This window comes from Diadema setosum, chromosome 17, assembly GCF_964275005.1.
Source record: "Diadema setosum chromosome 17, eeDiaSeto1, whole genome shotgun sequence".
NCBI classification, from domain to species: Eukaryota; Metazoa; Echinodermata; class Echinoidea; order Diadematoida; family Diadematidae; genus Diadema; species Diadema setosum.
In genome coordinates, this window is record NC_092701.1 from 17,008,310 (window position 1) to 17,033,486 (window position 25,177).

The window sequence follows — 25,177 nt, forward strand, 5'->3', positions numbered from 1 at the left end:
CATGCCTCATGAAATCCTGTACATCCTAGAATCTGAATCATCTACACAAAAATATTGAATCCCTTTTCACAAAGTGGGTATGGAATATGGAACCTACAGTAGTAGCAATCTGAGAACATGTGCAAACATATTTATGCAAAGACCTTTGGGAACCATCAATGTATCATAATGCAGAAAGCAGTTTCAGATACATGATATGTTCAAGTCCTTTTGTTATGAACTTGACCCATGATTAATCGCACATTTGCGTTGTTCTAAAAAAGTACAACGCTCTTCTGAATAACTTCTGCAATGAAGAGTTACAACTTTCACAATTTAATCTCATTTTCGAATTAATTGCATTACTAATACTATTGCATAAACTTCCATGATAACATTTACTTCGGGGAGGCCTTGTGACTTGACCTTTGACCTCACCTTGTCTTGAATCCAGTACATGACCTCCTCACACTCTCTCAAGTAGTGGACCAGTTTCTGGGCCTGCAGGAGTTTGATGCCCTTCTCTCGCAGTTTAGAGAGCAGCAGCTCCCAGAGCCTGTGGAGCTCTTCCAGCCTGGCGTTGATGACGTCCGAGGCAAAGTGCTGGTTGTCCACCATGACCTTACCCTGCTCGTCCAGCTGCTCGATGACATAGCTGTGGGCGATGACCTCGGCCTCAAAGGCCTGGTGCTTCTGGAGCTTGGCCTGTTAATGGAGGGTGTGAAGGTGTGAATGGTGGGGTGATGATGGACTGGAATGCTCTTGGCAAAGCAACAAATACACATTGAGCATCACATACATATTTCAAGGGACAAAGAGAGAAAACATACACAAAATATATATGTATGCAACACGTCAACACTAGACACACTATTACAACACAAAATCCCAAACTCAAATATATGCGACTTCATTGAAAGACCCTTTTACATTCACAAATGTGCTGCGGAACATAATGCATGGAGAAGTTGATACGTGTACACTGCCAATATTCCAAGTTGTTCACCACCGTCTGATTCTGAAGAATGAATTCCATATTATCCATTTTGAAAATCACGGCTAGAAATCTAGCTGAATGTGGTATTTTCTAGAAACACAGAGGCATGTGGTCATCCCAGATATTCATGCATGGAACTCAGGCAGTCATGTCTACAACACTGTGATGATTCAAGTCAATTCACACATCTAGCAAAGGATTATCTCTTAATGTTCTGGTGATACTTATGGATTAATAGTAAGGTGAGGTGCCCTCACATGGATAGTTTTCTGTGAATTTGCAGGATATAATTTGACATGGAAATAGCATGTACATGTAGTATATAACATGAGATGTATCAGACATAACATTGTTGACACAATGCATCAATACAGACAGCAGTTGTTGAACATAACAATGAAAATCACATTCAGTGTACATTATATATTCCCCAAATGAACCGTTCAATGACAGGATATTCATAAGGATGATTTCAATTATATACCATGTAACACCGGAGTGAAGAAGTCCAATTGAGATTGAATATTTCACAAAGTACCAGTACAATTTACAAACAGAAAAGCCATGTCATCAGTAATTGCATGTTGATGGGGTGAGGGACAAAAGAAAAGAACATTTACTGTCAGTTTAATATGTTATCAAAAGTAATTGTATTCACCAGCAAAATATTGCTTTTACCAAAATACAGCCCTACATATCTGCATCGCTATCGTAATAGGTTGCTTCTTGTCAAATCTTTAAAACAATATGCCATGAGAAAAAATATTTCATATCAAAATCTATTCAAACCTTGCAGCTATCATATGTATCACTTTAAAAAGGTCTGATTAAAAAAAAAAAAGAACATGGACAACTCTATTTCAAAAGAAAACAACCGAAGTCAGGAAGAACTTTTGTATATTAACTAGGGAAAATTAATAAGTAAGTGCAGTTCAGCTTGTTTGTAGCTTACCATCATGGGGCCATTTCAAAGTCAATTTTTATCCCGGGCTTTGCAACTGGAAAGTTTATTTGTGTATAGCATCACTTATAGCAAACAACTCAACAAAGAAAAAACAGCATGCTGTATTTGAGGCAATTAATTCAGAATTACTGTAATTTAACTCAAGTAAACTTTGATTCACCAAAATATACCAACAAAACCTTAAAAGAAATAAAGATAATCATTAAAACTTTGGCTTAAAATAGCAACACATTATGAAATCAAATTGCATTTCTGGTATTCAGCATAGTGATGAGCACACGTATAGCACACAAAGTAAAACACTCACAAATAGCTTTTAGCCACTTAAAATCTCTTCAGCAACAAATAGACAGAAAACATTCATTATTCAACAGCAACAAATATTCAGAGAACTTGTACACTCACAACCATTCACCAACCACAGCTGACATCACTGCTAATATGATACAAAAATCATCATTATACAGTTTTCTTTGAGGGTACAGGTTTTTCATCTTAAAGCAACTCACGGTAAAACGTCTGCTCAGCACTTTCTGTACTGCATACCATTTACAGTTTGTTCATGTTTTATCAGGTCTATCATGATCTAGACTCTTTTCAACATCATCTCCGAGATGTAATGAATATATATTCAATTAGTGAATTGAAAGAGATGGGATGACAATTCTATCACACACAGATATAACTCTTGTCTGTGGCAGACAAATGAAAAGGTCAGAGATCTATTGTTACTAAAAATGCATTTGTTAACAGGGTCACTCTATGAGTGCCATTAAAGCCAGTTTAAATATGAGAAAACAACCACATGGAGAGAAACAAAGAATAAACAGTTTGCTTCATCCGCAGAGACACCAACTCTCCTGCTTGAATTTGAATGTCTCCATTCTGGCTGTGTGTCTCTCTGCTTCTAAAAGAAAAGACATATTTTCTCCCACTTGAAATTTTACTTTCTCAAGTCCAACTCATCATATGTGTGGTAAAATAAGGGTAAACACAGTGTAGCACCAGAGAATATCTACATATAAACATAAGAGTTGCAGGGCTCTTCAATGGGCCCTGGACCAAATCACATTTGACCACAGTCTTCTAATGACTGCTATATTTTATTCAAGAGCTGTAACTTACACATTTCTCGTCCCAATTTGATAACATCTTAATGAATTTTCACAGATCTCTGTACTAATTTTTTCATAGAAAGGTAACTTGACATGAGCATTCTGGCTTCCTCTAATAGTACAGATGCGTGCACATAACGATCCACATTCCATAACTACATGTACATGTACTCACGGGGGTCTGATGCCTACCGTATACTGCTAGTAAATTGTCTTCCTACAATTACCACACTACTTGTACATAACACACTTTACCATTAAAACAACATATTGAATGCATTCTACAGACACTACACACTCTACATCACACACATAGATTTTTGTAAACGAGACTACTCTATCACTATAATGTTTGACACTGTATGAAACATCATCTACATTCTTTCTCTTCCATCCAGTAATACATGTAGGCTAGCGGGAAGTCCATGTGTGGGGTCATGCAGATGCCACTTGAAACTATTTTCAGGCAGGCTAATCATTCCTGTCCCCAGGTTGACATCTAAGCAGACTGTCTTATGGAGGAACAGTTTGGCTTCGGAAATTCTGAGCTCTCACAAGCTCAGCGGTGATCTCATCACCACAGGTTTTACAAGACACGTGCTACCACAATTAACTCACCCGACCCCGCAACTTACGGTACATGCACATGAGCAAGTACAGTACCAGAGAAGGTCATGTGCTCATTTGTTCACTCTCTCAAGAGAAGACTGACAGTAGTTGTCTGTATTTTGCAATGCCAATTATATCGGTAGAGATCCAGCTTCAGTTTTCTACAATATTATATCACAAATTTTAAACAAAACTGAATGTACATCAACTTCCTCAATGTGTACAAAAAAAAAGAACATAAAAAAGTAAATATATCTGTTGTCCTTAGTGCCTGAGAGAACCTTCAAACAATGTTCATCTGGCTTCTGATTAAAAAGTGGTTTTACAGGCTCATTGCCATGGAAATGTTATATGAAGCCACTGGTTTGTGGTATATAATGATCCTGAATTACGATGGATCAATCCATTAATGTGAGAGCTGTTTCCACTATGGACATCATTAACTTCCGCTGTTCTGATATGACTAGTCTATGTACACTTGTTTGTCAACAATGCACAAGGCTTCCTACTCTAAAAATCTAATCTAAAAATCATTGTACTCTAAAAATCAGCTAAAGACACATCATACCTATAGATGCTTTAGAATATCTTCAGGTGTACTCCTGATTTGATATTAGATCAATCAACCAAACAGGGTTTTCATTTTAAGTGTCTAGAGGAATTGACTTTCTCTATAGATTTGGAAAATATTGATACTTTCTGTTGAGCATAGTCATTGAAAACAATAAATACTTTGGCAATTGGCTCTTCATCGATTTAACATTGTAGTGGGAACACTACATCGTTGTGAACGGATAAATAGTTGAATTGCTTATTCTGAGATACAGTGTCCCTGTAGATGTCACTGTTGTCATCGTCACAACATTCTTGACATTAATAATCTTCTCTCAAATTCGTACTGAGCTGGCACATCAATTTACCATAATTTCTTTCATTAAGAATATCTTTCCCTCTAGGGAAATCTTTTTCCCCATGTGAGCACTAATATTTCACATAAAAAGAATTTATTTCTTAAAGTAGATGCTCATGATATTGATATTCAATGTGTCTGGCACTTTTGATCAACACTAGAAGTATTATGCAAATGTAAATGCACACTGCTTGTTGGATGAACATTGAAATCCCTCTGTACACACAGCAATGCATTGTGAAAGTTTTCATTCTTACTGACTTCAAGAAGTTTGTATGGCTGACATTAACTATGACTTAAACATACCATAAAAAAAAAATACCATCTCACAGACTTATGATGGAAACAGCATTTTACTATGATGCATCGACTATCAGCTCAAATCATTGAAAATAATGCCTCCGGCACCCTTCAGGCAGAGGCATACAAAGCCCACTTGAAAAATGTGTATGTGGAAAAAAATCCTTGCATCCTGGTATAAACAGAAAGTTGGTTTAGCCCAGCATCATCTAATGTGGCTTTACATGACATTACATCTATTTTATTCCTCCAGAAATGTTAAATCATTACAGCATCAGTGAAAAACAAACGAACAGTTCAAACTGCTTGTATTCAGGAAATTGCAAATATTTGCTTTTTTTTTTAGGCTTACGTGAAAAACAAGTTTTCAAGCTGTCATTTTACAACAATCTATATGACGACTTTTACTCTTAGCCTGGAGTATCAAATTTTAGAATGAATACTTTTTTGACACTTCAAATGAAGTTGCAACATAAACATGCATGACTTTCATTACCAATGATTCATGCTGGTGGTTGCAGCTGTGCCCTATAAAAAAATGAAATTTTAGTTTATGTGTGTGTAGGTTCATCAAAAAAACTGAATAAAATTATATGGGTATTGATTTGACAAGTGCACATCGTGGCGTATCTAACTTACTTGAAAAAAAAAAAAAGGTTGATTTTCATGTTTTGAGACATGCAGTTACAGCATGCAAGCAACAAAACTAAGACTGAAGGGAAATCATTTCAAAAAGAGAAGAAAAATTCTTTTCAGAGCATAATTTTGATTGACTTGGACAACTCTCTCTCTTTCTATTTTTTTTTTTAAAACCTCTGAGGGGAATGACATATGAACCAAACAATGTTTCATACACCTGCATAGTTGAAAAACAAATCTATGCACATGAAAACATATCATACAATTACCAAAAAAAAAAGAAAAAGAAAAAAGAAAAAAAGAGATCAATGACGACAAGCTTGAATTGCAGAACAGACAGATAACACATAAAACCATGAAATCAAGACACATGGACATGAACATGTTGTCTGGAGCTCTCATGTCACATGTCAAAGGAACAACCGTCAAGCAAGCATACTTGGCATCACATTTGGATAAATGGAGGTTTTCAGCGAGACGAGGAAAGGGGGAACAGAAAGGGTGTGGTGGGGTACCTCCCGTCACTCTCCTACCTTCAAATTTCTAATTTGGGTATAATCCTGGTAGGGGACGGCATTTTTCAGGGGCAAATAGGACAAGAAAATTAGATTCATTTATGACGATCGGTAGACAGAAAAAGAGAATTTCCTCCAGAAGGCTAAAAAAGGGAAGAAATGTAGCAATAAATTTGCTTGTCAGCTCTAATATTTGTCAGGAAAAGGCAAATACTGGCTGAGAAAACAATACTCATAGAAAAACCTTTCTGGCATATCGACATCTTGTATGCTGTCATTCTACTGCTTTATCGTTTCTTGTGTCTATTTGTATTTGCTTGTGAATCAACATCAAGACTCCAGTAAACACTGTTGTTTCATGTCATACATTTCATTCTCCTTTGGGCAAAATTTGTTGGACATGATTTTACATCAACTGTCCAATTTGAGATTATTTCTAAACACTGAATATAATTTTTTTTTTATTTCTATAACATGATAGACATTCAACCTCACATAAATTAAGATCTTTTTTAAAGATCATATACTTCTTAAAATCAAAGCTCTTGGGCACAGAAAGTCATATAAATGTTCAAATCCAATATCAAATTTGCATTTAAACTGGCTGCAACTTTAGCCTACTTTTTTTTTTTTCAAACTATGTGGTTAACAGTCTTGAAACAAAATATGGCATCTGTTACTAATTCATGAAATGATCATAGATAAGACACAAACTTTGTAATTTTACAAGGATAAAAAAAAAAAAAAATGAAGACAGGAAAAAGATGTTTCACCTGCAGGTTGACAGGATCTTTGTAGCTCTCGTCGGAGGCGGTCTGTAGCTTCTCCAGAATCCATGTCTCCAGTTCGTCGGCATCTCGCTTGAAGAACTGGAACTGCCGTGCCTCCTCAAGCTTCTGCCTGCGCTGCCGGGCGAGGTCCTTGAAGGTCTGGTACCGGTTCAGGACCTGCTCTCTTCGCTCCTGGATGTCATCGGCTGTCTCCAGAATTTTGATCTCCCCCCGCTCCGTCATCTTGCTGCTTTACTTTGGACTTCTCTGCAAGGTCGAAAAGAAACATACCATTCATGTATAATGCAGTGATGAACATCATCAACCTCCTACCACTCTTTCCAGTACATACTGTATATATATCATCCACAATCACAGGTTTCATAAGTGTCTCGCATCACTGTAACATGATGATGTGGACAACACTGAGGATGTTCGGTCATCATTTACATCATTCTCCTAGTTGTCAAAAACTGAAATATATTTTCAGACACAATAAGCAGGCTCTGCATTAGGAATATTGGTGTATTAAAATAGTAATCCCAACTTAGCAATGACTATGATTGACAAACTTGAGCCAATCTTCTTATAAATAATTCTGATTGGCATGTATGTATAACTGTAAGAAATCATACTCACAACAGCTAATAAATCCCAATTATGACCGAGTGCTGGCAAAAATGGCAGTATGGTGGTAATCTTCGCACAGATGGAATATTCCAATATCGCCTGACACTGCAGCAGCACACCTTGCCCTGATGCCACATACACACACACACATCTGAGCGGCCAACCTAGGGACGCTTAGCCCATGAGTGAATGCCGCGCTCAGCGCCTGATTAAATATGCTTGGGTGTGACTCAACACTCCACTATTCTGAATGCAGGGGAGTAAGATCTAGTCTTGCCTTTGCAGACCCTACCAAAAAATTCTGCCAAGAAGATTGTCACTGGCAATGGAAGAGCTGAAAATCATCTTCTGCATCCAAGACAAGAAACGGTGGAGTATCACACAAACTGGTATATCACTTGTCCACAATCACCCACTTTGTTGATTTTTTTTTTTCCTACAAGGGTAATTCCATGAAGTTGGGGCAGTGTCCATGTAGCATCGTGATATTTAAAAAATACATTTCAGCATAACTCAATATTAATTATGCTATACATTTATTGTTTGTAGGCTTTACATTTGCATTGAGGCCACACATTTTCCTGGAAATTTTGTGCCATTCAGACTCAATTTTGATGAAGTTATTAAACAATATGTAACAGTGTCCTGTAGCATCGTGACGTGTCCATGTAGCATCGTGATATTTTAAAATTTGGTCCTGAGAGACAAATTATGGCAATTAGCTTGACCAAAATTTGATGCAATATGCATTTACAAGATATGAATGAGATAGCTAAATATCTCAAATTTCCTGTACACAGTTTTAATTTTAAAAGAAAATTACAAAATGTATCAGGATGCTATGCGGTGTCCTTTTTTGTTACATTTGGTGGACACCGTGTAGCATAGTGACACATTGTGTAATTTTCTTGTAAAAGTAAAACTGTGGAAAGGAGAGTTAAGATATTTAACTATCTGACTAATCTAGTAATTATGCATTAACTATCTGACTAATCTAGTAATTATGCATATTATATCAAATTTTGGTCAAGCTAATTGCATTAATTTGTCTCTTAGGACCAGACTTTAACTATCACGATGCTACATGGACACGTCACGATGCTACAGGACACCGTTACATATTGTTTTAACTTCATCAAAATTGAGTCTGAATGGCACAAAATTTCCAGGAAAATGTATGGTCTCAATACAAATGTAAAGCCTATAAACAATATGTGTATAGCATAATTAGTATTGAGTTATGCTAAAATGTAACGCTTTGTGCCCCAACTTCACGGAATTACCCACAAAGAAAACCCACACAAACAAAATCCTTGAAATCAAAGCCAGACAAAACAAAGATTGTATATTGTACAGCACCACAGTAAATTATCTGCATGTATGACTGCATATATTTGATAAATATTCAATGTTTTTCTGACATTGGTTGGCTGCATCATTTCTTAGCATTTATAAGTAGGCCTATCATCAGAATACCCAAACCAAAACAGACAATTGATCCAAAAAAAAAAAAAAAGATAACATGAATAGTTGAACAGTTTTTCTTAGTACACCCATCAGACTGTCCCTCCTAACATGACACTGATCTTACTCATTACCTGATAAAGATGACAATTTTTTTAATTTTCATTTTCAAACCTGCAAAATTTGGTTGAAAATTGTAAAATATCACATTGCCTTTTACACTGTTTATTGTAAAGTAGAATTTCTGCACAACTGTCACACCCATCCCAGTACAGGCAGGTATATATATTGGCCTGAGATACACACATCTGTTCTGAGAACAGATTGCTTTGGAGAGCATTGCTGTCAGCATACCAATTACAATGTACTATGTGGACAGCACACACTCATGTTGTACAAATGGACAAGCAGGTGCATTTTACAACTAGTCTACCTTTGATACTTGGATGTTGTTTTGTTTTGCTTTTTGGTAAAAAAAAAATTATACTAGTCTCCATGAATATCCTAGTCAAAACTTGGTTTCAATATTCTGTTCATTTATAGCAACCCATAGGTTTTCATCACATGAGTACATGGAATTCATATTGCCATGTGATCATTCAAAAGCGAAATGTGCATGGACCCAAACATATCTGTCCTATGAACTCACTCAGGAGTTAATTATTAACTTTTATCTATATTCTATCTTGACCTCATCGAAGAGTCATAGGCGATGCACAATTTATAAAACTACAAATATGAACAAGGTTAAAGTCCGCACATAGATCTAGGAAATCATCAGAGAATGCATTATATTTCTAAGCATAACTTTTTCTCTAGTATGACAAATACAAAAGAAAATCAAATTACTTTTGAGCAGAATTGTTCGGTGACCACTGCACTGATGTAGGAAGCCCAGCAATGCATGAATTAATTCCATAAAAAACATTGATTGGCTGACTTTCAACATTAAGGATATTATAATGTCTGATAAGCTTTTGAAGTGCAGATAGCAACTGGCAAAACATTTGCTAAAAAAAAAACAATAATAATAATAAGCAGAACAGTTTCATATATATCTTTGGGAACACAATTTCTGAACTTATTAAATTGTTTTACGAAGGAATTGGTGAGATAATCTGAATTAAAACTCGTAGAGTTACAAGGTATGGTCAGATGTCTAACTGAGAGAAAGCTACAAATCTACACTGAATGTGCCTCTGAATGAATAACTCTTTCTCATAAAAGGTCCCACATGGTTGTCAATGAAAGATTCAAAGACTGAAAACATTTTCAATCTTTTGCAAAGGTATGTCAACAAAGATATAAATGAACCTGAAAAATCAGCAGATATGTGTAAACATTGTACCTCAACAAGATGCACAACATGGAGTATGGTTTATAACTTACCACCAACACTGGAAGATAGTATGAACAAGGAGGTACAATGTATACTAGTTACGATACTGTGGGGTATCCACCACACAGAGCACCAGTGATCACCATACACTACAATTTAACTGTTTTGACTACGTGGATGTCAAGATACCCCACATCACTTCTCTATCTCTCTCTCTCTCTGTCTCTGTTGTGAGTTGTCCTCATCCATCATCGACATCCCCATCGACGAGGCCAGAAGTAATTGGAAATGGAATTTACAGGCTGATATTGGAAAACTATTCTGGGCTCCACTCCCTCGGTTGAAGCCTCCTTGCATGAAGAAAGCCAAGTTTATTGAAATTCACAAACCCTTCTCACCTTCACCTACTCAAGGTAACAAAATGGGCTTTGGATTCCACAGTCTTGATGTGTTCCCGATATCATTTTGGAGGCTACTCTAGGTATCCAATAAGTTTGCTAGATTTTGCATGATTCAGTGTTATGAAATCTAAAAGGTCTTGTCATGCATTTATGAAGTTCATCTGTATTTCATCTATATCCCATTATAACTGACATTTGTACATCGTAGGGCTATACACAGCAGACAGAGAAAAATATGAGCATATCCTTACTTGTTCAAAGACTTAAACTGAATAGGTCAGACCTAGTTTTGGAGTCATTTTAGGTACCTCCAGTTCATATTTACAAAATCCTTTTCATGGGACTTTAAGGTTGGCCTGCAGATAAGCAATGAACTAGGCCCTACACCTTATATTTAGAACATACCTGGAATGTCCTGTAATTAATGGCATAGCATTGCCTCTAGTGTATATGATATCTGATGAAAAATGCCAAGCTGTCCAAACAGGCAATGACTGTGGTATGGTTACACTGTGTGGCTTGACATTTACGACAACATCACATTTAAAAGAAACCTGCATTCCCATTCATTTGAATCTGACATCTTTCTTGAATTTATTTTGGGAAAAAATGGCATTTATATTTTTAGAATTTCATCTATTTCTACAATTCCATTCAATTCAAAGTTTCATTTTCAAACAACAAAAGGGTTAAAAAATACAAAGCATACATTAAGTCGTAAGAAATACAAATGCAGTGTGGATCACAGAGTAACTGTATGGCAAACTGTATACTTATGGTCTATATAATTTTTTTAAAAGTATATTTTATATCATTTCCTGAAACCATGTTCATTTATTCTTTGCCATTTCTTTTTTTTTTCTTTTTTTTTTTGGGGGGGGGGGGTTTAAATGAAAATAATTTGATGATTCTAGAAAAAAATTCTCCAAATTTCTAAATAAAGCATTGATCTCTCTCTTTCTGAGAGCTCAGTGTATACTGATGCTATAAAATGGCTGACAGTGCAGCGCCAAACTTGCAATCGTGAAACAAATTACACTCTGCCTAACAACAGCACATAACAGAAATCTTGCGATGCAAATGTAGTTAATCATGCAGGGGAACCAACCTGTTTATACCCTTGTACAGGCACAAGGGAAAGACAGGCGACAGCGTGCGAAACTGACATTTCATTTAGCCGCTACCGTGCTCACGGGAGTTAGGTAGTGATAGTGTAAGGCAATACTCAGTTTCCCCACTGCAATGGAAAGTAATGAACCAATGCTCAATCTCATTAACATCATGGGAGCAGGGATCTGCAGGACGAAGTGGAATCCCTTTGGCCTCAAACACTCGTTACAGGTGTAATTCTGTGTTTGTTACTGTTCAGGGGGCATTTCTTTGGTTTATACACTTACAAGAAATGGTTTTCATTTGAACTCTTTGCAGGTACTTTTCATTAACTCCTTTCGTCTTGTAGTCAAACTCTTCACTCTCTTGTACAAATGCCTATTAATTTTCCTTTATTTCTGTACATTGTATTTTCCCTCCTTCAACATGCATAGAGATGCTTAGTATTCTTTTGTGAAACATGCACTGTATACAAAATGTTTGAATATTATTATTATTATCATTGTTATTATTATCATTATTATTACTTTATAATTATTACTGAAGTAAAAGTCAACTGAATAATCATTCTTCAATTGGCATCAGTAAAGTACAGATCCATTGTTCAGATGCTTCTGGTAAACATGTCTACAGATGTAGATGCAACATTACAATAGATAACTTCCTGTCTATCAGGTTGGCTCATGCTAGAAGTAAATGTTTGATAAGCCACCTGTCCTCCACAGACAACAATAACACGCAAGACAATCTATACAGTACCAACTGCCTTGGTTTTGAACACATTTGCAATAGTAAAAGGGACTGGATAAAGAGTCTAAGTACAGTGGCATTGACATTATTTTTTTTTTTTTCACATACAATGTAGTTCAAGTTCTGCAAGGAGCACTTTCATACTGGATCCCTAGTATTTTCATAACTTAATTGCAAATTACATACCTTGGACACATATCATTTTAAATACTGGTAATGCAAAATAAAGGACTAGATATGGTATAAACTGCAATTACAGTTGCCAGTGTGACTTATTCAACATCATTTTCTACACAATGTCTGTACATTCTTTTTGTTTTATTGTGACTGTAAATCCTTTTGACTCTGCAAAAAGCAATAAAAGATTTAACAGCATATCATAATCACAATACTCATTCACATAAAGCATTTATAATGTGCCACATAGTTTGTATTTAATATACGAGTTACTAAATCAGAGTCACAGACAAACTGGCAGAGAACACGTCAAAGGAACACAGCTATCATATCACTATGTAAACAATACACTGTAGCCTAGCAACATCCTGCTTGTCCCCTAGACCTATCCAGAGGAAGTGACCTATTCCGAGGATTTTACTTCAAATGATGCCAAAGGATCGCTGAACTCTAAGAGGAAGGGACAATTAGATGACATTTTTAAAACTCAATAAACAAAATCCTCAGAAACTGCCTTCGAAAAGAAGGAACACACATTTACACAACACACAAAATGTATTTCCTGCGGCTTTTTTTTTTTTTTTTTTTTTGGGGGGGGGGTGTTTTTGTTTCTTTCATTGAGAACCACTTGACTTCTTTTGTTTATAAGATGCATCTTTCCCTAGTACACGTACATGTGCACAGTGTTGGGGTTTGTTTTCTTTTATTTAATGGATAACCATACAGCTATTCATACGAGTACAAGAATCATGGAACCCTACACATTAATATAAAGTACAGTTGGGTATGTTCTATCTCTATCTTTTCAAATGACTTATGGTAGACAATACCAAGTCAACAAATCGCATTCATACATGTATCACATTTTTTTTTCTTTTTTTTGTAACACTGAATGAAGAATCAACATAACTTCAAGGAAAATTTGGTTGATACAGCTCTCTGCAAAATTAATAATTTGTATTTCTTCTTTGATACCACAAAAGTTAACAATGCAAAATATGATCACAGGAAACAGCCAGAGAATCGGAATCTTCACAGATTTTCAAGACACTAACCTCTATAGTCACACTTGATCATTCTTGTTGGTTTGTTGGTACAGATCGAAAGACTAGCATACATGTACACCTTTGGCTCACCACTCTTAAATTCCTTTATCCTTTTTATGAAGGGCAATAAAACACTTCAGTTCACATACCCCTTGGTCTTTGCTCTTTATAACTATACAAATCTCTCAAAATCCTACAATAGTGTTTGCTCACACTTGCCCTACATGACCTATCTTGCAGTTTATTATAATCATACCACTACTGTATACGCCGTTATTTTCGCGAATTTCGCGAATTGCAGTTGGATCGCGAATTTAACAACACGCGAAATTGTCTCCATGCGCTTTGTTAATAGAGCATTAATGAAAGCGTCGGCGTCGATTCGTGAGAACAACATCTCGCGAAAATGTCTATGACCTTGTCATTCGCGAAAATATCTGTACGCGAAAATAACGGCGTATACAGTATTTCTTGTGATGAACTGGAATCTTGGCTACAGGTTTAACCTACGCATATTCTGCAGAATGAGAATAGAATAGCAAGTGAGTTTCTTCAGGAGAAAGGGAGAGAATGAAAGAAAGGACAAGGTTGGAAATATCTTTGTAAAAGTTTCAGATTGAAGATCTAGGTGACTATGACATTGAGATACACTTTGATTGAGGTTTTCATTTACAGTATACGATACCAAGGAGCTTCCTTGAAGCTGCTTGATGATACCTCAAAACATTCTTAATTTGTCAAGATACAATGCACCAAGAAATTAATGCAAATGAATGCATGGATTACCAGAAAACATCATGTCTTCAGATCCAATAGCTAGCCAAGACCAAACTTTTGAACCAACTGCCCATTTTTCCTCATACTTTGCCGATGCCTTCTAATATTGCTGCATTCCCTCAATTCACATATATATTTGGGTTTAATTCTCCTATCTTGCTTACACCACTACAGGCACACATAGCATTTTTTTAGCAAGAAAGTAGACTCAGCAATGGGTTACATCCTAATCGAAGCATCCTGTAGACCTACTAACAGTCGATCCTAGGAGGGATGTGGACACAAACTAAGGAAGGTAATTCACATTGCAGTCCTCAAAATATTTCTTATCTCAAGAGTCATCTGCTCAGTAAAGTTCATGGTCTTCTCAAAGGGACATACAAAAATAGCATCTCCTTCAACAGTCTCTCAAATACTATATTTCACCAAATGCTAGGCACATATTACCAAAGGGATCATTCTTACATTACTTTGTTTATCTCTTGCCTCTCTCCAATACTGATTACATTCTTCCTCAACATCTCAAGATAACAGAATAATGGAGTGGGTAGTGTGCATAGGACTCATCTGGACAAATCACTCTTTCTGGCATGAATTCCAACTTCCATATATCCACTTTTCCTTTCTAATCATTTCAGCAGCAATTTTAAGCATTAGTATCACATTTGGCCAAATCATTCAACAGGACACTACACTGTAGGAGTATAGACTATGCGATTTGGCTTTTACAAGATGTACGTGTACATTTTACACCTACATGAACAGCCAAGTTGCATAGCCTTTAAAAATTAAATACATAACTATTAAAAATAACAAAGAAAATTTGCATCCACTAGTCTATAGTGTTCAAAGTGAGAAATAACAATATTTCGGGATATATATTTTGGTTAATGTTACAAATGTGAACATTATAAGCTAAGAGTGTCTTACACTGTACACAGAAGTTGTATTCATCTACAGCACATAAAGTGCTAGAATGTTACATGTAAATGGCTTAGAAGGAGACACATCTAGCCAATGCTACTTAAAACCAACAGTGAAGTGTAAAATGGCACCAACACTGTTGTCATCTTAGATACCGATTCCAGAAGCAGACATGGAGAAACAATTTCTATCATAAACTTCAATAATGCCTCCGGCAACACTTCGTGGCTGAGGCATAAAAATGCAACAGCACGCAAGAACAATACACAATATCATCAACAGACTGCATAAACAGAGATTCATAAATATCCATCCATGAAAAGCTCATATTTCCAGCCTGAATGAAAACACTCCATCCTCAAATATTCACCATCATACACATAAAGAGCATATCATCTCTTCATTTAGAAGTAAAACATAAAGTAAAATATGAATATGAAACAGTTTTCAACAAAACCTACCTGCCGAATGTGAGATGGAATGTCTATGGTTACACGAGGTACAGAAAAGATGAGGAGAATAGGACAGGGGGCCAGATGTAGCTTATATTCAGGGCAGAATCGAGCCAACACACACCACTGTGTAGAATGCCACTCCCTTTGCCAGGCAGATTCACAAGAAGAGACAGGTTATTACCGTTGGAGCTGTCTGTAATATTTTATCAGCCTGGCATTCTGCATAATATCACCAACCTCCAATAAGTGTTCGCCCTTGCTCCCAGAATGTATGCATAGCCAATGGGGTTCCCGCTGTGTGTGTGTGTGTGTGTGTGTGTGTGTTTTGTGCGCCATACGTTTACCATGCAGTGCACAGTTTATGGTATCATTGCCTTGCACTGAAGTGTGTATACGTGTGTGTGTGTGTGTTCCAGTAGAGATTTGAAAATGCCCTCTCTCCCCCTCCTAATAAATGCATCATGTGGCATGTGGAGACTCATCTTCATGCTTACCATAAACCTGTCAGCAACATGTATCTTAGAATGTCACAGAACAGTTTCTGAGAAATTAAGAAAAAGACTCAGATACTAAAAGATCTACAATATTGTATATTGAACATGTATAATGTTTGTAATGTCAATATTCAGAAATTAATATTATGTTTTCCACTGATTACAAATGACCTTGAGTCCTTTCTAACATAAAGCTTGTATCAAAATGCTAACTGTATGTTAGAAGTCATGACATTCACTGTACATGCAGTCTTTTAAAATGAGTACATACCTCAATCTGTTGAAGCAACAGAAATTAAAAACCCTTTCAATAATGCATAATTGCAGATAAACAAATTGCAAACAATATCCATCATGACACACTTGAAGACAACTTTTACAAGTACTGGGTGCCCCTCATGGCATAAGACTTGTACACAGTCCACAAAATTGCACTATATTTGGAGATTTATGTAAATTAAAAATGAATGTACACCGTACTTTACTATATACATCTGCTGTCAGATGATACTTTCTAAAGATGACATTATTATTTCTCTGGAACTACAGATATTGTAGACTGGGGGAGACTGGAGATTCAACACTACATACTGTATAAAAACGTATGCAAAATTCATAACATTTACGACTCTTAAAATATTAAAACATCATCAATACTGAAAATGAAAACTGGTAGAGCTGCATTCCCAGCATATGATGTACATTGTACACATCAAATTCAATATAAGTGGGTCTGAAGTTGGCAGACTAGAGGCACTGTTGTTGTCAGGAGGTAAAGAAATCAAAGGTCAGTGAATTGAATTTCATTACCTTCACAGGGTTGGGCAACGTGGTATTTGTTCAAGACATCAGTTACATTTTTCCTCCATACATTTTTTCATAGCATATCAGATAGAGAACTAAAACGTGCAGGCCATAGAAAAGAGAGATGATGGTCTTTTCAGAAACATTAAACATATGTATGTACATGTTCATGTAACTCTTACAGTGTATCTGCCCTGTTGCCTCATTGCATGCTCACTAAGTTTTCAGAGGGGTTTCTGTCTCTTTTTTTTTAAGTTATAGATGATGATATTAAGAGATGAATACAATTTGTCAGTCAATGCAGAATTCAAGTATCACTGGTATAAAAATAAATGACTGAAGATTAATTGATTCATAAGCATCAAAGCTGTTGAATCATTACCCATCTAAAGATTTTACATGAGACATGTACAAAGTGTACAACAGTGATATTTGAACCTCATTCACTGAATGATAAGGGATGAGATTTTGTAGGATATCAATTGCTGATGTGTAGGGTAATGTCATGGCTTAGCCATTTAAAATTCCAAAACATTTCATTACATTCAGTTCATGTGTTTTTGTTTTTTACCAAGGAGCTTCAGGCTCCTTGGTACAAAACACGCATGAGGACTGTGTGCTGGTTTTTTTTTCTTCTTCTTTTTTGCACCTAAAATTTGTAGTAATTTGTAGTAATGACCACCTGCAGTTCATCACATTTTAAAATGTGTATTTGGCTATTAAGGTTATTGGAAATTATGTTTCCATTTCCTGCACATTCAACATTTTACCTCAAGTTTTTACCATCAAAAGTATTAGGTAACTTACAAATTATACTTTTGAATGTAGGATATGCATTTTGTCTTCATTTCGCTCTGTATCCATATGCCTTAAGAACTCAGCAGAATGGATTTGGTGCAAATATACAATGTAAGTCATATTCTTCTTATTATTATTAATTATTATTATTATAATTGTAATTATTATTACTATTATTACCATCATCATCACTTGTTATACCGGTAATTATTACTACTACTACTACTACTACTACTACTACTACTTCTACTATTACTACTACTACTACTCCTATTAGTGTTATTATCATATTACTCTCCCATCTACTTTATACAGGTATATACTTTGTGGTGTTTTCATTTTTGTATTTTATATTTCATAGTGTTTTCATTTTTTATCACGTAAAACGTACTGCAAACGCACTGTGCATCATCTCCAATGTGGTATATCGCCAACTACAAACTGTATTCCCCTGAAAAGGGATGATTCTTTCCCATTCTGTCAATGTGGTTCTTGATTGTGAATTCACCCACTTGCGAAATCATCTTTCAAAAGTCAAAGTCACAAAATATTGCACTAAAGTCCTACGTCACAAAATACTGCACTTGCAAATTATATGTTGCAGACAGTAATCTTTGATAGTTATACTACACACTTGAAGATCATAAATACTGAAGAGTTTGCTACATCATGTAGTACATGTATATTATGCAAAGGCATTGTGTCATGTAAAGACTACAGTCAGCATTACAATCTGACACATGTTTAGTGAGAGAAAATATACTATTCATACTACATTTTAAATGTTAAGAATCTATAATTTACTTTATCTTGATATGAACCAAATGCACAGTAAAGAATGAACAATGTAGCTCTATGAAAAACAGAACTAGTATGTCCATGTGCAATGCAAGAAATTCTAATTTAAGGAAATATAAACTTTATTTCATAATACGATTATTTTTAAAATAGGATTATGCTGGAGTAGACAGAACATTTTACATATGGAAACAGCCCTTGATATAAGTTGAATATTTATATGACAATTGCACCTGCTTTTAATTTCACTACCATTTTGTAAAAGTAGATGTTGTAATATAGTATGACAAGTGGCACTGCAATTCCTGGTGAAGTTTTGAAGGTCTGTGACTTGAACATTCTATATTGTCTGATCACACTTGCTACTACTGCTAGAGTTCTTATCACTCACTATACTATAAGAACTTTGCTGTAGGTCTACAAAAATGAACAAAACTTGTAACTTATCATCTACTGTAACTGTAAATTTTTCTGCACAGAAATAACTGTCTGCATTACAGGCAAATCACAATCAATGCAAATATGGCACAACAGCAATTGATGTACAGTGACAACTAAAAAACAAAACAAAAAAAAAACATGTTATGTCAAAGGCTAATGTTTTCTAGTGTAGTGTACCTCTATGATATCAACATTAGTATAAATCATGGCCATGTCAGAAAGGGGCCCTGACTCACTTGCCCTGATCACATCAGTATACATTCAGTCATTCATCGGTATTCAACACATGGCACTGGGCATCACTATCACAACAGCAGCACTACAGTATGTTATGTACGCACAGGAAATATACACCACACACACACTGCACTGACATGTAGCGGTAATTACTTTACATCTACTGTGGATAACCACTGCCTAGCATAAAGCACTAAACATCTGCCATCAGCAGTCGTGCAGAATGCTAATGCACATACAAATGTATCATATTTACTGTTCAATTATGATATTCTCATAGTACGGTACTAACATGCATACAGTATCAATGATGCTTGTGTAGTGTTTTGAACACTTAAATGAGTGGCAAAAATTAATGTTCACAATATTCATAGGAAAGTAATCACATGCACAACTGTAAAAGATTACAACTGCATACATGTAGTACATTCATTGCACATTGTACAAGGAAATGCCTGATGGAAAATACTCAAATACACCTTGCTATCATTCAATTAGGCAATCTCAATATTACTCAAAACTAAGACACATACAATTTGTATATCTAGTCATTTCAGGTATCAAACATACCGTAAAAGCTGTTATATTTGCTTATATTTTCATATATATATATATATACACTATCGAGAGATGTTGTTTTCTTGATTCCGTGACACATACATGCTATTGTTCCCTTTGAGACCTTACTGTATAATGGCAACATTTTTGCATGTTGTTAAATTCATGGCCAAATTTAATTCATGAAAATTAAACCCTTGCAAAAATAACAGCTTTTACAGTATTCCACAAACAGCAAAAACGGAAAAAAACTGTTACGTAATCACCCAGGAGTACAACGTGAAAAGGCAATACAACAATTGCTCAAGAATTGTAAGAAATGTAATGTAGTGTGTATATACATGTCTATATTTTACTGTCATCTATAATATGTCTTCTGTAGTTTACTTAAATCAGTACATGTATATGGCTAATCAACATCTATTTGATTATCAGACTAGGTAGGTGTACTGCACAAACTCTGGCGTATCGGTACATTTTTATGACTTACTCTTCTGCTCTACAAGATAGAGGATGAGATATCCCAGCAGATAACAGAGAGCATACAGCGTGCCAAGGAACAGGAGCAGCAGCAAGAAGAGATCGGGATGGTCGTCTAGAAATGGGCAAACTGGCATAACCCTCTTCGTATCAACGCTCCAGAGAGAAAAAACAGAAGCAGGCAGCACTCAATCTCAGTGATGCATGAGTGCGGCGGACAGAAGAGATATATGCAAGAAACAAGCAGATGAGAGGAAAATGAGACGGGGGGTGGGGTAGGTGGGAGAGTTTGGATAAAGGAAAAAGAGATGCTCAGTGTTTCAGAGGAAATAGCTCCAAGGAGCAGAATTCATCCATCATAGAATCTTCTGGTTTGGAGGATAGTCCTTGCCAGGTGAGTCCATTGTAGAATCATTCCCCTTTTTTTCGCTGGTGGAATACCGCCATCCACTTTTCGGTCTCTCACCAGTCTCACCAGCGAGACATGTTAATGAGCCTGGAGGCTCACTGTATACATGATGCACTTGATAAATGCTCTGTCTCTTTGGCGGCCACCGGAGCCAGCTGACAAGATCACATGTTGCAGGATGTGTGACGTGGATCCTATCAAACAGCCAGGATTCAATTACATAACAGCCACTTTTCCCTCCCCTTCACCAAGGAGCAACTACACAGTCACTCACATTCCTCACATGGCATGTATTACAGCACCAGAAATCTATAGCTTGGCATGGGTTGTGGTTAAACTTCACGATGCGAGCGAAAGAGGAAAGTGAATACTGTTGCTCCTTCTTTCATTTGGCAGCATTTGCTTCGAACGCAAACAAATGTCTTCTCTGCCTCCTGATCAGTCCACTCTATCTGCTCACAAAGGCTGAAGCTGAGGTAGATGTAGATCAATGGTAACCTCCAGCAGTCGTCTTAATTCTTTCTCCCTCTCATGCTGTAATATTTTCCATTACCACTCTCCTCCACAATATCATGCACCCAATTGCAACAAACGCAAATAATAAGCTTTGCAGCTATAATGAACTACACATGCCAGCATTCCACACAGATCACGATTGTTTTGTGCCTCGAGAACTTAACTGTGCGCTATTTGTTTATGGAGCTCAAAATAGTCAGAGGCAGAAGAGGCGAATGGATGGTGTTGAATGTGTGTGGCGAAAGGAGATATGTGAGGAGGAGCTAGAGTGAACCTGATCTTGTATCAGGCAATGGGAAAAATTGACAAGTAACAAAAGGTCTTAGACAGAGTATAAGACAGAGAGGAAGAGAAAGAGAGTAGAGACATTACTAAGTACAGAAATAACAACAACAAAGAGATGTGTGCAACATGAAAGGAAGATGTACAAAGAGGTATGTTGAGAGGTAAAATTGAGGGAGAACTGACGAAAATGACACAAAGTTGGCCCAGAACCGCATCATCCAAGTGAAAAGAGCAAGAAAGATGAAGGCCATGACTGAATTCAGGCCACAGACACACAGACTTTAGGATGATGTGATTAAAAAGACAGAGAGGAGAATGAAAATCCATGTCTTCACAATAAATGAGGACAAAAATAGGAAAAACGCCACTCAGCCTTTAGAAGATGGCAAGGGTGTGTGTATCTGGAACACGCAAAAAGCAATACTAAGGAAACGAGGTCAAGATATGCCAAGCTCTGCTGGAGTGAAAGCAGAGAGGATGACATGGAATGACAAGGATATTATTTGGCTAACAGTGTACAGATATTAGAAAGGAGAAGAGAAAACTAAACAACCAAAGAAAGCACTTGTCTGAGAAGGATCTACAAGATGCTTTAAATGACATCAACGAGGTGGAAACTTCCACAATGGAGAAATATCCTCGACATTTGTTTGTTTGTTTTTCAAACACACAAAACAGCATATGGTATGAAAGAAATATAGATCTTATGTAACTGGTATCCAAGATATATTACAATCCTCTCCTCAATACCCTTAAAGGCATAATTTACCTTTTGCAGATGAAACAAAAAACCCAGCTTTAGTGTTTCAAAATAGTTTGAAAATGTGAGTTTGGGATAGAAACAACCAATGTACAAATTTGAATAATTGTTAACTATAGAATACAAAATGTGAAAAATAGATAATAAAAACGTTTCTATACTAAACCGTCTATGTTACGGTTTATTTCAAGAGCAAAATAGTGATATCTCCTTTGATATACTTTAGACTTTATTGCCAAATTTTTACATGGTAGGATGTTTTGTGATACAACTGACCTACACATATAATGCATCAAATGTGATATCTCGAACATTTTTTTAAATCACTGCTCCTGATGATAAAGTTACCTTGAAAAGTAATTGTACATACTGTACATTGCACATGCTTTATGCATGACATTGTATCAACGCTGATTACTCTACAATAGTGATTAAAACCTAGAGAACATACTTTACAATATAAGAATCCGGAAGGTAAAAAATAATGGAGAAAAGAGAAAATAGTAAAGAAAGACAAATATCAAGGGAAAAAATATGAACAGCAAAACTGAAAAGATAGAAGAGAAACAAGTGTACATCTACAGTGATACTTGTACATCATATACAGGTAGGGGAAAAAGGGCAGGGTTGCAATTGTGAGGGCTCAGCGCTAATACTGTTGCCATGGGAACCATGACGTCAGGCTTTCCCCACCTCATGGTTGGCCACAGTGTTTCTCCTGTCTTAAATGAGGCAGGCAAACTGTCCTTCATGCAAGAACACATGGAAAGCCATGGCTCTGCACAGCGGAACTACAATGTAGTTGGAAAAAAGCCCTATCCACCATCGCTCCAATACAAATTGAATTAACATACAGCCCTATAAATCTGTGTATAATGTACACATGTACCAGTGTTTAATTTGTTACATTTATGTTATAAATGTCACACACAGTACAAGGAAAGGAATGATGAGTCCTGGTATATGATCTCCTGCATTAAAGGTTTTATCCAGAGTTTAAAAAATACAGTGTACTTTGAACACTTCATTTGCTCTCTGTATGAGAAAACACAGATTGTGTTCATGTACATTTAAAGAACAAGTTCACCTTCATATACAGTCTGTATGTGGATTGAGTGGATGCAGCAATATTAGTAGAACACATCAGTGAAAGTTTCAGGAAAATCCGACAATCCGTTCGAGAGTTATGAATTTTTAAAGTTACTGTGCAGTCACTGCTGGATGAGAAGGCTACCACAGCTTATGATGTTACATACATGTGTATGTAGAACGATATCAGGAAAAGAGAATTTCACAAAGTTTTACTTTTTGAAAAAAGTGCACGTTTCCTCAACTTGTCACTGACGTATGGATAATATTCTTTCCCCTGCCTTCTGAAAGAGGGAAGTTATCAGTGTTCTTTTATTAAGCAAGAGAAGTGAAAATATGTTGAATTTTCATTATATTTTCTTTAAATATCATTGTACACACCTGGCATCACAGACAGTATTAGTCTTCACATCCAGTGATTGCGGAACTGAAACTTAAAAAATTCACAACTTTTGAATGGATTGTCCAATTTTCCTTAAACTTTCTCTTGTGTGTGTTTTACTGATATTTACTGTATTCTCTTCATCCACATGTACATGGTTAAGGAGAACTTGTCCTTTATCCAGTGTGCAACAAAAAACTTGAGAAGCTGTAAATAACACAGGACTAAAGATCTGTCAAAAGCAGCCAAATACTTTTAACAAATGCTACATGTGTCTAGCATACATGTAGTGCAATTGCCCAAATCTAATCTGTTCTTTAACAGTAAATAAGACATTCAAAAAAATCATGTGCAGGGCAATTCCGCGGTTAGTAACGTTACATTTTAGGGACATTCTCATGATTTAGATTAGAAGCATTTCTCTATCTGTGGATGTGAAGTCTCATTAATGTCACCAGAGATCATTCTAGTGTAGACCTAGAACAGAGCAAAGAATGAAATCATTTCATGAATTATTTTAGAAGAAAGGTCTGATTTTAATGCCGGTTAGTAACGTTACAAAAAAAGGACATAAAAAATTGATGAGCATCTTTGAACAAAAAGTTTGCTAAAACTGGTATAGCTTGAAATATATCAACACTTATTTTTCATTTCTAGCTGTAAGGGCAATATCTACCCCAAATATCCTTTCTCATTGTAACTTTGTTTGAAAATTAAGTACAAAAATCATGGTTAGTAACGTTACGGTTAGTAACGTTACGGTTTGTCCAGTGATTACAGAATTGTGTGTTAACTCAAATCATTACATGTTTCCTCATGAGAATGCAAAGTTAAAGCTAAGAAACATCAGATAAGACATGAAACTCTTATTTCAATCATCAAACTCATGCAGTATAGTACCATTGTACTTGTACATGTTAAAAAAAGACTAGAAAAAAAGTTTGCTTAAATTAAAAACTAAAAAAAAAGTTCCACTTTTAAAGACTAGGTCAAGTGATATCCACAGTTTCATAACTTTGCCAATCACTGTTCATCATGACTCACAGTAATTCACAAAAGCAGCCTGTTTTATTGAGCAAAACAGTTAATGTGTTCCTTATCAAGAGTACCTTTAATAAAGGGAAAGAAATCAAAGAGCAAAAACTAATGTACCAGTATGTAGTATGTACAGCATAATGCAATGTTTTATATTATTGTGAAAGTAGTTAAAGTCATATGATATTAACTCAAATAATACAGTGTATTAGTTGAATTC

At 36.0% G+C, this 25,177-nt stretch overlaps 1 protein-coding gene across 1 annotated transcript in view; it reads right to left on the reverse strand.

The window, feature by feature from the left end:
* LOC140241045 (spectrin alpha chain, non-erythrocytic 1-like) overlaps window positions 1-25,177 on the reverse strand; it is an 80,388-nt gene that overhangs the window by 45,081 nt on the left and 10,130 nt on the right. Inside the window, exons 2-3 of the mRNA XM_072320814.1 lie at window positions 6,802-7,065; window positions 418-684 (exon numbers count right to left, since the gene is read on the reverse strand). Coding sequence (XP_072176915.1) covers window positions 418-684; window positions 6,802-7,041 — 507 coding nt within the window. The 5' untranslated portion in view covers window positions 7,042-7,065. The remainder of the gene's footprint in view (window positions 1-417; window positions 685-6,801; window positions 7,066-25,177) is intronic.